This window comes from Camelus bactrianus, chromosome 11 (assembly GCF_048773025.1).
Source record: "Camelus bactrianus isolate YW-2024 breed Bactrian camel chromosome 11, ASM4877302v1, whole genome shotgun sequence".
Lineage (NCBI taxonomy): Eukaryota > Metazoa > Chordata > Mammalia > Artiodactyla > Camelidae > Camelus > Camelus bactrianus.
The window spans coordinates 79,809,999-79,826,507 of NC_133549.1; the positions used below are offsets into that span (position 1 = coordinate 79,809,999).

A 16,509-nucleotide genomic window follows, 5' to 3' on the forward strand; every position below is an offset into this window, starting at 1 on the left:
TTGACCACACTTTCGATGCCCTGCAGGGCTGTGCAGCCATGGCTCCTTGGCAGCATCCCCTCACCCACCCCTGCCTTGGCCTCGACACTGGGCTCTCAACCTCAGCAGCCTCTGCTCCCGCCATGGGACTCCAGGGTGTCCTCTGTCCGGGCGGGGGCACACTCAGGAGTGCGGGCCGGGCTCTGACACTTCTAACCACGCTCCGTGCACGTACCCTGCTGGGGCCACTCTGTGTGCTTGTCCAAAACCCCTACCTCCACCAACTTGCAAATAAGAAGCAGGGCATGAAAACTCCTTTCCCAGTTCCTCTTGGCTCTTCCTCAGCTGCCCACTCCTGCCACTCTGGGATTTCAGCCTGGAAGAGAGACCCCAGGACACAAGAATCCAGCCACTCACCTCTCCCCGCCTTTCTATGTCTTCTCCTTCTCCTGCACTGGCTGGGAGGGGCCGGGGGCTCTGTAGTCACTGGCTGCTTTTGGAATTCTACTTCAGACTCAAGCTTAAGTCATCAGTCTGCTTCCTGGGCCTCTCTGCAAGGAAGACACTGAGCGGGAGGAGCGTGGACGCTGGGGCCAGACAGCTCTGGCTGGAATCCTGGCACTGTTACTTACCAGCTGAGTGATCCTGAACAGGTTACTTAACCTCTATGAACCTGTTTCTTCCTCTGTTAAATGGGTGAATAGTATCTACATCTAGGGATGTTGTGAGAATTAAATGAGGAAATATCTGAAAAGGACCCATTGCTGTGCTTGGCACATAATAGATGCTCAAGAAATGTTAGTCATCTTATCCCCATAGGTTCTGTGCCCCCTGTGTGGAGGACTGGGATTAAACACACAAGGGGGAGCTCTCGCAATTTTTGGAGTCCAGGAAGGACCTGTGCCTTCCTGGAAGTGTTTGCAGATAGGGTCAGGGCACATCTGGGCCTCTGGGCGGACTTTGGAGAGTATTTTGTTATATGCGTCTCTCTGTTGCTCTTTGGACAGTCTTTATGCATAATGGCCCTGTGGTACCTTAGCTGTGTGTTGCTTTTCAGTGGCCGGGCGTTGAATTTGCTTTTAAATCCAACCCCAGACCTATGACCATTCCTAGAAAAATTTGAACTTTTTAACCAGCTGATGTATCCAATTTCACTTTGTGTTTTCTATTGTTAACTGTTTCCTGTTGTTTCTTAGATACTTTGATTCCTTGTCTACTCCTTCCTTCCTTCCTTCCCCAAATGTATACCTCTTTGTTTGTGTCAAGCACTTTGCAGCACTGGGGATTCAACAGTGAACACACAGAACTGGTTTTGTCCTGAGAGATCTAATGGGAGGGTTGTAAGGTCACATCTTATGAATTGGGATGCACATTCCCTTATAATGGAAGGATGATATTCACCTTCCTTAAGAGGATAGGAAACTAATGGAATTGGAGATTTGGGGCCATATCATGCGTATTAAAATTTTTTTTCATTGCTTCTTAAATTCAGCAGGAAACAAAGAGTCCAGTCCTGGAGTTCAGGACACCGAAAGAGAACTGACTTGTGTGATGCTGAGAACCGTGGTCACGCTTCTGAAAGGGTCGGTTCGGAACGCAGGTAAGGATGGTAGCGAATTCACCTTGTCATTTCATTGCTTGGTAAAATATCAGCTATTTCATGGTGATTTATGTCAGTGTTGAAAGGTTTTATGTCAGGAATACACCAACCCACTGTGGCTAATGTCTATTTGCTGGTTGATGTTCAGTCATCTCAGTAAATTGGTAGATGCTAAATAAGGTTTGGAATCAAAGAGTTATCTTAAATTTATGAGACCACAGAAATCCCATCCCGCTCAAGTAAAATCTTTCAATATCCTGCTATACTGATTATGGATCCTTTTTTTTTTAAGATTCAAATTGTAAAATATAGGCAAAGAAAGCTCATTATTTTTAAGAGACATAATTTGATGTGCTTCCAGCCTATGATGGATTTAGCAGCTCCATCCATTCAAAAAAGTTTTCGCTTCCTAAGACATGAAGCTCCCATGCTTTAAAAAAAATACATGTACGTGATATATATGCAAATGTAGTATATTGTAAAGCAGATGCCTCAACAAGTGACATCAGTGGGTTGGTGATTCAGGGCATCTTTATCTGAGGCCCTCATAGGTCAACTATACCAAGTGTGAATGATTACTTCATTATGGTAGAGGGTCTCTAATGTTAGACTATACAGAATTCCCTGAAGGGGCTGGTAAATATGGAGGTGCATATTCCTAGGCTCCCTCCCAGACATTTAATTATCGGATCAGGGTAGAGCCCAGGAATCTGCTTCTAAACACACCTCCAAGGAGATTTCCATGTAAGGGGCACTTGGCGCATAATTGGGGAAATCCTGCCTTATTGAGTTGATCAGCTCAAAAACACATCATGCCATTTGAAGAGTCCAGTTACTTCCTAATTCTTATTCCACACGTGACTATTCCGAAGATCAATCCTAGGGAAGAAAGTCCTAAGATTACTATTTTTTTTTTGGAGAGGGGTTGGTAGTTAAGTTTGTTTGTTTGTTTATTTCAGTGGAGGCACTGGGGATTGAACCCAGGACCTCGTGCATGCTAAGCATGGTACCCTACTACTGAGCTATACCCTTCCTGCCCCACAAGATTCTTTTAAACAAACAAACAAAAATACCATTAGCCAAATTTCTTCAATCCTACCTATCCCCTTCGCCTCCCCTGAGAAACTACCTAGAAATTAAGTATCTTCTTAACTTGAATTCTGGTTTGCTTTCAATAAGAATTTTGGAAGGGACAGGGTATAGCTTGATTGGTAGAGTGCATGCTTAGCACGCATGAGGTCCTGTGTTCAATCCCTAGTACCTCCATTTAAAAATAAATGACTAAACCTAATTACCCACAAAAAAATTAAAAAAAAAAAAAAGGAATTTTGGCAGAGATAAGAGCAAACTGCCATTGAACCCGGATTAGGGAATATGTGGAAATAAGGGCCAGAGGGTGTATCCAGTTTGTATTACTCAGGTTTTTAAAAAAGGAAAAGGGGGAAATTTTTTTTTTTTTTCAAAACTAGAATTCTTACTGGAGAATAAAGCAGTTTTTCTTTTTAATTCTCAGCTCCATAGTTTCTTTCTTCCTCTTCTTATTTTAACAGTGGGTATAGATTTTGGGGAAAAAAGTTTTCTAATGAACAGGAGAAACAGATACACATGTAGCCAAACAAACTTGGAAATTGTAAGGAAAAGCTTTCCTTGTAATTGAAACTAAGGTGCCAAGGCCCCCATCGCTCTAGCCCCACACTGTCTGTCTGGTCCCCAGTTGTCCTGAAAGACCACGGCATGGTGCCCTTCATCAAGATCTTCCTGGATGATGAGTGCTACCGGGGAGCCTCACTCAGCATCTTGGAGCAGCTGTCAGTCATCAACGCCGAGGAGTACATGAGCATCATTGTGGGTGCTTTGTGCTCATCCACTCAAGGAGAACTGCCACTGAAACTGGATCTCCTGAAGGTGATGTCAAGTCCTCGTTTGTGATGGGCTTTCCCATGGATGTGCTGCAGGTGGTCGGCATTGCCCGTGCATTCATTCATTCAGTTGGTCAGTGTATCATGCAGGTAGAGTAGTACTGGCTGCTGTAACAAATAAGCCCCCATTGTCAATAGCCTGACACATCAGAGGTTTCTTTCTTACATACGGCCCAGTGATTGGGAGGAGCATCATTCAGGGACAGCTGTCACCGGGGCATTGAATCCAGCCAGCAGACAAAGGAAGGGAGAGCATGGAGAGTGGCACCCATGTTCTTGTTTAGGCCTAGAACTGGTGCCTGTTAACTTCTGGCCAATCTTTTTTGGGCAGAACTTTGGACAGGACTTATCTGGCTGCAAGACGGACCAGGAAATGTAGTCCCTGGTTGGGCAGCTACTTCCTACCAACATGGTAAACTATGGAAGTGTATCCCCAATCAGCGATGGCCAAGCAGCTGCTTTGTTTACTTGACTAGCATTTAGCGAGCATCTAATGATGCCAAATGCCCGGGACACACAGTTGAATGAGATTCGGCCCTTGCCATCTGGGAGCTCACAGACTGGGGCTAATAATAAGTAAGAAGTCATGGTGATGCAGCGTGGTAAGGTCCTGGTAGACGCTGAGGGCAGGCTGCCATGGGAACAGAGAAGCAGGAGACACCAGCGCTGCCTTATGTATTTGAGGAAGGCTCACAGAGGAGGCAATGTTTGAACTGGAAACAGGAAGCAAAAGGCAGCCAAAGGCGTGGGAACAGTGGTTACCAAGGGAGAAGCAAAACTAGGGTGTTGCCTTTGGGCAATGAAAAGGAGTATATGTCTTTGTTTTTGTAATGCTGTTAATCATCAAATTATCTTAAAGTAGTTAAAGATGGGGCATGGGGGTATAGCTCAGTGGTAGAGCGCATGCTCGGCATGCACAAGGTCCTGGGTTCAATCCCCAGTGCCTCTGTTAAGAGGAGAGGAAAAATCAAAACGAAATGAAACAAAACTAAGATTAAAACAGTTAAAGATGGTAATAAATACCATCAGCCTCACAGCTCCCACAAGTTTGTTGCTGTTTCCACTTTTCCACCCCTTTTGTCTTGGTGAGTTTATGCCTTAAAAAAAAAGTCCCCTTTCTTTTGTGTTATGCTGTTTAAGAGAAGAGCAGATGTAAATGCAAATATCCCCCAGGGAGCTGACTTGGGGACCTGTCCCGTCTACGTGCAAAACAACCCCACGTGCAACACACGCTCATGCTTCATTATCACACTGCACTCGATCACTGGTGAATTTTATACAAGACAAAGTTGCCCTGACTTCCAAAATTAAACCCTCAACCTTACTTAGCCATGACGATCTCTGTACAAAACCGATGTAACAGAGAACGGTGTTCAGTTTATTTTACTTCCTTTATTTCTCAGCCCAGCCTCTGTCAGGCACTGATGTAGCTGTGTTCCTGTCATCTTGTGACCTAAGCCTGCAGAGCTTGGCAAAACACTGATTTAATTATAGAGTCAAAAAAAAAAAAATCAGTGAAGCTGATTTATGTGAAACAAAAAAGGAAACATAAAGGTCTTTTGAAAGACACTGGAGTCCCATGATTACGTGAAGGAACAGGATTGAGGGAGGCATGGAAAAGGCTGAGTAAGGGAGAGAGATATCAAGAATTAATGACAATTAACTGCTGGGAAGGACCTTAGCTGCTCCATGTGGTCCAGTCTTTTTTCTTTTTACCAATAATTTCATTTTTTAATAAATTTGTATTGCAGTCTAGTCAGTTTACAATGTTGTGTCAATTTCTGGTGTGCAGCCTAATGTTTCAGTCATACACATACAAACATATATTCCTTTTCATATTCATATTCATTATAGTTTACTACAAGATATTAAGTATAGTTCCCTGTGCTAGCCAAAAGAAACTTCTTGTATACCTGGTCCAGTCTTAATGTTCCAGCAGAGACAGACCGGGAGAGCTTCTAATACCAAATGGAGAAGTTGAGTTTGAATCTAAGACTAGTGATTTAAAATCTGGTGATCCTTCCTCTTCACCAGGCTGTTGGTTGCATTTTTTTTTCTCCTGTGTCTGTGTTCAGCTTAATTTGCATGAGCCTTATTCTAATCAGGTACAGGGAAGGCAGGGACCAAAGCAGTCAGGGCTTTGGTTTTCTATTGGGTGAATAATTGGAGCTTCTGTCTGTTTCTGACTTTTTCATACTGAAAGTCAAACAGATCCCCAGAGAGGACAGTTTTTAAAAGTGGTTTTGTGTCCGTTCTAGAAAAGTACTCTGCTTTGCTCATGGAAAGTTCATGTTGTTTACTCCACCTCCCGGAGGCACCTTATTGGAGTGTCAGCCCTTGGGTAATAGGGCAGAATTTCTAGAATTAGCAATGTAAAGCCATTATGGTGTTTTACAGGTTCAATATCATTTTAGAATCACACTATCAAGAAAGCACGTCAGGGATAAATACCGTGTAAGCTAATTTAACCATAAGAGCTATACCCCACACAATATGTTGTCTTCTCCCTGGGTGCCAAGTCACTGCTGGACAGTCAGGAGGGTGCCTGGACCTGTCATTTCTCTTCTAAGACCAGGGCTGATAACATGTTACAGCTCCCATGGGTGGTGGGGAAAGATCGGGTCCCAGAGCCTGGTCCAGACTTGCCCACCACAGAGTCATGTGAGCAACTAGCCAGCGTTTGCTGGAATCTGATGTGGGCTCTGCCTTTGTTCTAAATCGTCTTGGGAACCCCTTGGAACTTTAGAAACAAAGATGTAAAATTAGCTCTTTCCGGCTGGATCTCCCTTTTTAGTAGTTGAGAGTGGACCGTGCCCGAAGGACCGCGGTTCTGGTGTAGGATGAGGGGGATGTGATGGAAGGTGGGGACCTCAAAGGCAGGACTCCCTGCCCCACCACCCAATAAAGGTTTGCCATCTCTGAAATGCAGTCACATCATGGTGCCACCCTCACTTCCCTTCCCAGAGGCAGAAAATTCCTCCAGAAACACCCGACTTAAGGCAGTTGCTTCCAAAAAATCCAATGGCGTTTTCCATACCAATACGGAAGCACATGTGACTGCACCACCTAATTCTGCCAAATGATAACTGGGTTAAAGAATAATGTAAGCAAATGAATTTCCTCTCCACGGCCAGTGGGACCATGATTGGGTTATGCACAAATTCAGATTGATTTGCTAATATACGTTTAGCTGTTCAACTCTGAGCTTAATTGCATTACCTCACCGGTCTTCCAGCATGACACATGGAAAATTATGAGGAATAACAAATAATAGAATGTGAAATAAATCCTGTTAGTCCTAACGTAGTTAGCGCTTTGCAGCAGACATCCATTTTATAGATTCAAGCTGGAGGAATACTAACTCAGAGCCGATGACATGGTAACTGAGTTAAGGAGGAGAAAATGTGCTTAACGCTGACCTTTCTTGAAATGTGTCAACCCTAGCCTGATTACTTTGACTTCAGCTGATTGAATTTTACTCCCTTCCGAAGACTTGCAAGCCTAGGTGATGCATTATCATGCAAAGTTGAATGACAGTAATGGAGACCCTCCCCCCAGGCCCCCAGTTCCTGACAAATCGTTTCCCGAAGTAGCGCAGTATTTATTTTCCTTTATGATAGAAATGTTTCTCTTTAGTTGCTATGAAATTAAGCCTTTGTAATTGGATTTTGGACTCTTTACTTTATGACTCTGCAAATATGAAATTAACCCCATCCCAAGAAATAATAGAGCAGTCTAAGTTCTAATGAGATTACCCCCATTTTAGATAATGACTCTGAATTTAATAAATCAAACAAAGCAACAATTAAGGACAGCCATCCCCTCTTCCTCCCCCCTCCCAACAGGAGGAGAAAAGAGCCATCTAGGAATCACAGGGATAGACCCTCCCAGAGCCACAGATCATGAGGAGGACTATTATTGGGTTGCTTTAAAAAAAAAATACCTGCTCTCAATACTTCTGTGAATGATGGAGACCTTTCGAGCAATATTTGGTGTCAAACTGGACAACTGGAAGGTAGTTTCTAAAGGGAAAAGGGGGGTTTTAGTGGTTATACAATGCTCAGATAATTGCTATGATCTGATTAATTTTGTTTTTTAATCATTCTCTCCTTTTGGTATTTGTTTTGTCCTGCGTCATGTGATAAACACAAGAGCTCTCCATTCATTCCATTTGCCTTAAACAACTTCATAGTGGTTTCAGGAGCCATAAATTTAGACAGTTTAACACCCTAGAGCTTAGGATTTCCCAATGTCTTGCTGATTTACTTGTTTTTCATGGCGTGAGTCACGTGGCTAGGCACAAGGTCAGGCTGGGACAATGCAGCACATGCCAATGTTCAGCATTTCGTGTGGATTATCAGTTGGCAGGAAGAGACTTCCACCACCACCTGCATTTCAAAGTTAGAATGCATTTCCAACTCTGTCAAAGAAATCACATTCTGTCCAGAGTAAGCTGCTCACACAAGGGAGGCTCAAGGGTAGCGTATTTGCCTGTAGCGTCTCCTGGCCCCAGAGTCCCAGGGGTTGGAGATTGGGGAAGGCAGCTGCAGTGATGCTGTCTCTACAGGAAAAGGTCTTGCCTTGTCTAGAAAGCTGTGTGTTGCTACACCATTCACTCTTACATTCACCGATCATCACTATTCCAGACAATCTGCTCTAGCAATGTATGGACATGCTTCTCTTTAAGGACCTATCTACAAATGTCAAACTTTCCTGGGTTTTGAGCCAAATTCAGAGATAGCTGGGCCATATCCTTCTGCAGGAAGCGAGAAAGCAGTTGTTATTGTCCAGTCCCTAAAGTTTCATTTTTGCCTCCATCTTTCAGGCAGTTTGAAAAGTATTTCCCTGAAATCTATCCCATGACTCTGACTTGATCCCCTGTTAGTGGGTGGCCCTGTGATGCTGAGTTTCCTTTAAAAAAACAAAATGACAATTCAGTTTCCCCCCAGTCATCCCCCTGAGCTGTGGTGGGTAATCACTGATCTAACCACCATCAGTCATGCATTTTCTTTTCCTATAACTGGGAGATCAATTGACCCATATTGGTAAGGATGAATCTTTCTTTCTCACTCTATGATAATCTGTCCATTTTGAACATAATCGTGGCCTTTGGCCTTTGATAGATTCTTCTAGCTTCTACAATCTTTGTTTTGTTTTTTTAATTTCTCGAAATGTCATTGATGGGGCAGAGGGAGAGCTTTCAGCAGCTCCTTGGTCATCATTTCTCTCCATCTTTGAAAGAGTCCTCACCTGTGTGCATTTCCTTACTCCTGGCTCATTTTGTGCCTTCCATCCTAAGCTTGGGTTGACTTTCCACCAAGCAGCTCAGGCTTCTTGTGGTAGAATATAATATAAGATAAAATTTGGGTGTTAGGAATATGCATTATATTGTTTCAGATAAATACTAGGGTTAGGTTAGGAGTCCTAACATTTTAGAGATAAAGCTGGAAAATTACCTTTCTCTTTCCAAAGTGCATGACTTCATATATCGTAGTTACCTGTACCTTTGCTAGGGTTTCTATTTGGCCTTCTCTACACAAAATTTTTTAAATCTAGGCCCTTCCCTCCTTTTTCTATCTGACCCACTAGGTTTCTCTTTGTCAATGGACTCTTATGCATTATGCTATAGATTGTCTTCTAAACCACGCATATAAGACATGGCCTCACCCCCTGCTTCCCCAATTGGTAATTTCTCTTTTATTTTTTTCTCTTGGAACCTTGTTTCAAGTATCCTGAAGTTGGCTTTAAGTTGCGCCTGCCCCGACAACCCTCTTCCCTGTGTCACTAGAACATTAAATACCCGAAAGGCCGAAACAATTCAAATCTTCCTCCAGAACCTACTAGCAAAATTATGAGGACCGGCCATTCTTCAGGAAACATGCCTGAGAAGACTGGGTCTTCAGTGGAGGCCCATACAGTTTTTGTGAGCAGTAAATAACTAAATACCAAAAGCTAGAGGCTTTTGATATTTATCTAAAATCAGCCATACATTCTTCACTTTTAGGTGTGAAGCTTTAGCATAGAATGAGAACTTCTTAAATGTAGTCCTTCCTTTCAGAACATTTATTGAATACCTAGTGTATACCATGAACTGAGCTCAATGAACGGCATGATGGAAGTGCTTAGTAAATGTTTGATTTTAGAAGGAAGTAAAAATTTGGCTCTCCTGTAAAAATCTCAGCAGTCTGGAGAAGGTAGAGTCTACTATGTTATGTTGTAAGAGCCTAAACTCCACACGTGGTCTAGTCCCATGTGTTTCCTTCCATGAAGTGTTCCTCTTCTCTACCTAATTCCCTCATGTTTTCACACCAGGTTTTAAGTGGATTCATTTGACTATCTTTCCTCATTTAATAGAAGTATCCATGCTTGCACAGAGAGGGAGATAAATAGTAATAAGCTGTTTTATATAGATTTCACTGTGAGTCTCCTTTGCACAATAAGAAATGGTTCATTTCAGGAGTTTAGTGAATATTTATTAAGTTCCACAGCAGTGAGTAAGTCTAATTTCATGGTGCTTCAGTCTAGGGAGGGCTGAGACAGTTTTCAAGTAATTTAATATACTGTGATGAGAGTTTTGATCAGAGGGGTAGAGTGGGCTGTGTGAGCACTCAGCCTGGGATGAGCACAAGCTAGGTGTCAGAGAAAGCTTTGTGGAGGGAGGTGCATTTAAGTCAGGACACAGGTAAATCCATCCTATGAAAGCAGCAGAGACTTTAAGAGCAGCCATTTGAACAAAGACACTGAGGGGCAACCCAAAACTAAAATCAAGAGAAATGGTATGGTACTGACCTCCCAATGTTTCAGAATCACCCTTCTGTAGCTCACTTTCCCTATGGCGTGGAGCTCGGGAGAACACTCGGAATGCTTTGGCAGGGATGTGCGGGAGCTCAGACTTAAAGACCTGCCTCCTGGAACTTACTCATCTCATTTTTATCTTGTTGGTTTCAGTCTGTACTCCGGATTCTGGAGACCCCCAAAGGCCGTGCTGCTTTCAGAGTCTCCAGTGGGTTCAATGGGCTGCTGTCCCTGCTCTCTGACCTAGAGGGTTCTCTCCAGGACCCCCCACTGCAGATGTGGTCGGTGGTGTCTCCCAGCCAGACCTTGGACCTGGTCCTGCACACACTTTGTGCCCTGTCTGCGGCGCTGCACCTGGACCCGGTCAACGGTGACTTCTTCAGGAGGAACGGACTCTTTGAGAAGCTGGCCGAGGACCTCTGCTTGCTGGGCTGTTTTGGGGTCCTGGAGGAAGAGAGCGCCCCTCTGCAGTCCTGGGAGGACATGAAGGCCAGGCCATTTGCTGATTTGCTGAGTGTGGCCTTTTCCTCTGCCAGCCCACTTCCACCCAAGATACAGAGCTGCCTCCAGATCCTCAGCTTTCTGGACAGCATGGCCCGAGGCACCCTCCACCTGCGCAGAGACCTGAAAGACTCCCCCAGAGCCATGCAGGAGCTGGTTGTGGATGCCCAGAGGGGAGAAGCCAACAGTGACCCCCAGGGAAACTTCAAGCAGTGGCCGGACCTGGAGGACAGGTAGAGCTTTGCTGCCTGCTTCTGCCATCGGGTTGTCAGTGTATCTCCGTCTCCCTTGTCCTACCGGAACATCCCGCGCACGGTGCAATGGGGAGGAAGCCTAGGCTACAAACTGGGCGTGCGGAAACGTTACATTGTTATTGACCCTCCCAAGTTGGTCCCCAACAAAGTCCTTCTGTCCAATATTGTGGGAGCCAATAGAGCCAGAACAGTTCCGTTCTAATTAAAGGAAAGCTTTTGTGTTTGCTCAGAGAATGAAGAGGTGCGAGCTTACGCTGTAGAGGACGCCTCTCCCGACAGGCTGTGGGCGGGGCTGCTTTCTCTGGGATCTTGCCCCTGGGGGAGGGGTGCTGGGGGTGGGGTTCTCAAGGCGCATGCGCGCTGCTCGCCGTGCCCGATCGCTGAGTGAGGCGCAGAGTCTCTGAGCGCCGCCAGCTGCCAGCGCCGCCATCTTGAGTTGCGTGTGGATCCCGGCGCTTTTGCACACATTCTGCTGGGCTGCAGCGTCACACTAGGCACTCCCGTGTGAAGCGCTGGGTGCAAGACCCCTGCATGCAGTACCCTATGAGCAAGCGGAACTAAACTAAGCACTGAAGAGGTTAGACTTTATCTTATCACCTAGGTTCCATCTTATTTTTCCTGGGGACCCCAGCTGATTCCAAGCCTCCCCTACCCCCACCCTGGGAGCTGGCAGAAGACCAGTCTGACTCTATACAGAGTTGGGGGATGCTGTTGGTCACACAGGAACCAGGGGGACTTACCTGGTCTTGGAAACTGAGGGTAGAGCTCTGCTGCTGATAGCTCACTTTCCCCTTTGGCGTTTTTGCTGCTTCTGGGAGTCTTGGTGCCTGGTCCCCGCCACCTGGTGTGCAGGGCAGCCTTTGCCTTTCTAGGTCTTATCTCTTGCTGCCAGGGCACTGCCAGGTCATGGGTGAGGTCCTTTGACTTACAAGGCACAAACCACAGCATCCTTCCCAAACATGGGACGACTCCCGTTCTTTCTTGCTGCTTGCAGTTCCCGTAACTAGGGCAATTGCTCTTACCTCTGCAGGCTAATGTCAAAGACCGCAGACTTTGATAAACAATTTTTTACTTCCATTTCTGTAACAGAATTCCATTAAAACAAGGGAGCACAAAGAACCCCGCACCCCCTTGGAGTGGGAGGGGAAAAATGAAAGAATAAAGCAATAGTAGTTGGTATCTTTTTTCTTTTCTCTGAAGCAGCAATGACAAAACACAAGTTAATATTGCAGTAAACTGTCCTGCCTACCACCTTTCCATGTCATCTTGCCTTTACCACCACAGGACAGTGTTCTGAAAGACATTGCACAAGTTTATCCAAAGATAGCCCCTATTGGCCACATGTCAGTATTGAGTTGGCAGTGAGGGGATGGATGTGAGTTCTCCAACTAGCTTGATAATCATATGATTGTTCTTGTTTCATTGGTTAATCTGGTAAATTAATTTGTCTTCTTTCATTCCTGCACAATTTGCTCATGATATAATTATTGCGACATTTGATCTGCTAATTTTTAAAAAGAATTTTTGTTCACGACCAAGTTTGGCCTTTCACATTTCTTACTTGACTTTTTTTCCTGTCAAATTTATACTAGCCTCGTAACGTGAGTAGGGCAGTGTTCCTTCTTCTATTTTCTGAAAGAGTTTATGGAAAGATTACTGTTTCTATTTCTTAGCTATGTGATAGAACTTGCCAGTAAAATCTCAGAAGCCTGATGCTTTCTTGTGAGAAGATTTATTCTTTTAAAAACTTAAAAAAATAGCTTTATTGAGACATAATTCACACACCATAAAATTCATTCATTTCAAATGCACAGTTAAATTTTTTTTTGTATATTCACAGAATTATACAATCATCACAATTGATTAGAACATTTTTATCACACCAAAAAGAAAAGTCCATATCCATTAGCCATTATTTTCCATTTCTCCTTCCCCCACCTCCGGTCCTGGGCAATAACTAATTTACTTTCTGTCTCTATGGACTTGTCTATTCTGGATATATCATATAAATAGAATCATATAATACGTGACATTTTTGTTTCTGGATTTTTTTTCATTTAGTATAGTGTTTTCAAGTTTCATCCATGTTGTAACATGTTTTAGTACTTCATTCTTTTTATCGCCAAATCATTTTCCAGTCTGTATACCACAATTTACTTACACATTCATCAGCTGCTGGACATTTGGGTTGTTTTCACTTTTGGGCTATTATGAATAATGCTGCTATGAACATTCATGTTCAAGTTTTTGTGTAGATGTGTGTTTGCATATCTCTTGGGTAGATACCTAGGACTGGAATTGCTAAATCTTACGGTAACTGTATATTTAATATTTTGAGGAACTATCAAATCATTATCCAAAGTGACTGCACCATTGTACAGTCTCCCTAGAAGTGTATGAGGGTTTCAATTTGAACACTTGCTTGTCAACGCTTGTTATTATCTGCCTGATTATAGCCTTTCTAGTGGGGGTGATGTGGTATCTCATTGTGTTTTTGATTTGCATTCCCTGAAGGCTAATGATATTAAGAATCTTTTCATGTGCTTATTGGCCATTTGTGTATCTTCTTTGGACAAATATATGTTAGATTCTTTGCACATTTAAAAAAATCAAAGTAACATTGGTTTATAACATTATATAAATTTCACATGTACAGCATTATAATTCAACTTCTGTATATACCACATCACCACCAGAAATCTTCTTTCCACTGTCACTGTACATTTGATCCTACTCATTTTGCCCTTCTCCAGCCTTCCTTCCCCTCTGGTAACCACCAGTCCATTCTCTGTATCTATGTTTTTGTTTTGTTTGTTCATTTATTTTGTAGTTTTTATATTCAACATATGAGTGAAATCATACCATATATGTCTTTCTCCATCTGACTTATTTCACTTAGCATAATACCCTCAAGGTCCATTCATATTGTTGCAAATGGCAAGATTTTATCTTTTTTATGGCTGAGTAGTATTCCAGTGTGTGTGTGTGTGTGTGTGTGTGTGTGTGTGTGTATCACATCTTTATCCATTCATCTCTTGATGGGCACTTAGATTGTTTCCATTTCTTGGCTATCATAAATAATGTTGCAATGAACATAGGGGTGCATATATCTTTTTGAATTAGAGTTTTTATACTCCTTGGATAAGTACCCAGAAGCAGAATAGTTGGATGATATGGTAGCTCTATTCTTAATTTTTTGAGGAATCTCCATACTGTTTATTTACATTTCCACCAACAGTGTATGAGGGTTCCCTTTTCTCTACATCCTCACCAACACTTGTTATTACTTGTCTTTTCATAATAGCTATTCTAATGGGGATGAGGTGATATCTTACTGTGGTTTTGGTTTGCATGTCCCTAATAATTAGTAATGTTGAACATCTTTTCACGTGTCTGTTGACCATCTGTATGTCATCTTTGGAATGTCTGTTTAGATTCCTGCCCATTTTTTAATTGGATTTTTTGTTTTTATGTTGTTGACTTGTATGAGTTCTTTATATGTGTTTTGATTACTGTAGCTTTATAGTATAATTTGAAATTAAGGAGCAGAACACCCCTAGCTTTGTTCCTTTTTCTCAGAATTCCTTTGGCTATTCAAGTCCTTCTGTGGTTCCATACAAATTTTAGGACTTTTAAATTCTATTTCTGTGAAAAATATTGCTAGGATTTTGGTAGGGATTGCATTAAATCTGTAGATTGTGTTAGGTAACATGGACATTTTAACAATGTTAATTCTTTCAATACTGTGTCAAATAAAAGTGGTGAGAGTGGGCATCCTTTTCTTTTTCCTAATCTAAGAAGAAAAGCCTTCAGTTTTCACTGTCAGTATGATGTTAGCTGGATTTGACATTTATGTCATTTATGCTCTTCATTATGTTCCTTCTATAGCCATTTAACTGAGAGTTTTTAAAATAATAAATGGATGTTGAATTTTGTCAAATGCTTTTTCTCATCTATTAAGATGCTCGTATGATTTGTACCATTTATTTTGTTAATGTGGTGTATCATGTTGACTGATTTGCAGATGTTGACTTACCATTGCATCCTTAGAATAAATCCTACTTGATCATGAGATATGATCCTTTTGATGTATTTGGTTTGCTAATATTTTGTTGAGGATATTTGCATCTATGTTTATCAGAGACATTGGCCTAAAATTTTCTTCTTTTTGTGTTGTTCTGTCTGGTTTTGGTATCAGAGTAATGCTGGCCTCATAAAGTGATACAGGAAGCATTCTTTCCTTTTTTTGGAAGAGTTTGAGTTTCTTCTTTGAATGTTTGGTAGAATTCACCAGTGTAGTTGGCTGGTCCTGGAACTTTGTCTTTTGGGAGGTTTTCGATGACTGTTTCAATCTCCTTCCTAGTGATCAGTCTATTCAGATTTTCTATTTCTTCATGAATCAGTCTTGAAAGCTTGTGTAAGTCTAAGATTTTATCCATTTTATTCTAGATTGTCTAATTTGTTGGTTTATAGAGTACTGTCTCATAACCCTTTGTATTTCTGTGATATCTGTTGTAACTTCTCTTTTGTTTCTGATTTTATTTATTTGAGCCTTTCTTTTTGTCTTGGTGAGTCTAGCTAAAATTTGTCAATTTTGTTTACCTTTTCAAAGAACTAGTTCTTAGTTTCATTGTACTGTTAGTTTCATTGTATTTTTAGTCTCTGTTTTGTTTATTTCCATTATGGTTTTTATTTCCTTCCTTCTGCTGACTTTGGGCTTTGTTTATTCTTCTTTTTCTAGTTCCTTTAGGTGTAAGTTTAGATTGTTTTTGAGATCTTTCTTATTTCTTGAGGTAGGCTTATATTGCTATAGATTTCCCTCTTAGAACTGCTTTTGCTGCATCACATAGATTTTGATATGTCCTATTTTCTTGTTCATTTGTCTTCAGGTACTTTTTAATTTCTCCTTGATTTCTCCATTGACCCAACAGCTGTTCAGTACCATGTTATTTGGTCTCTACATGTTTCTGATTTTTCCAGCTTTCTTCTTGTGGTTGATTTCTTGTTTAATATGGGTATGATTGGAAAAGATGCTTGATGTGATTTCGATCTTCTTAAATTTATTGAGACCTGTGTCCCAACATATGGATATGGTCTATCCTTGAGAATTTCTGTGTGCCCTTGAAAAGAATGTGTATTCTGCTGATTTTGGATGGAATGTCCTGTATTTGTTTAAGTCCATCTGCTCTAATGTTTTGTTTAAGGCCCACGTTTCCTTGTTGACTTACTGTCTGGATAATTTATCTATTGATGTAAGTGGGGTATTAAAATCCCCTACTATTATTGTGTTGCTGTCAGTTTCTCTTTTTAGGTCTGCTAATAATTGCTTTATATATATATATGTGCATGTATATTAATAAATGTTATGTGTGCTTGATGGGTTGTCCCCTTTATCAGTATATAATGTCCATCTTTGTCTCTTGTTACCTTTTTCAGCTTGAGGTCTATTTTGTCTGATACA

General features: G+C 42.0%; 1 protein-coding gene across 5 annotated transcripts in view; it reads left to right on the top strand.

The window, feature by feature from the left end:
• WDFY4 (WDFY family member 4) overlaps positions 1 to 16,509 on the top strand; it is a 267,639-nt gene that overhangs the window by 43,067 nt on the left and 208,063 nt on the right. For 3 of the 5 annotated variants that reach the window (XM_010963488.3, XM_045523018.2, XM_045523019.2), the window contains exons 10-12: positions 1,472 to 1,579; positions 3,294 to 3,484; positions 10,447 to 11,027. In XM_010963488.3, the coding sequence (XP_010961790.2) occupies positions 1,472 to 1,579; positions 3,294 to 3,484; positions 10,447 to 11,027 (880 nt within the window). The remainder of the gene's footprint in view (positions 1 to 1,471; positions 1,580 to 3,293; positions 3,485 to 10,446; positions 11,028 to 16,509) is intronic. The other 2 variants (XM_074374366.1, XM_074374367.1) reach the window with 1 other exon arrangement.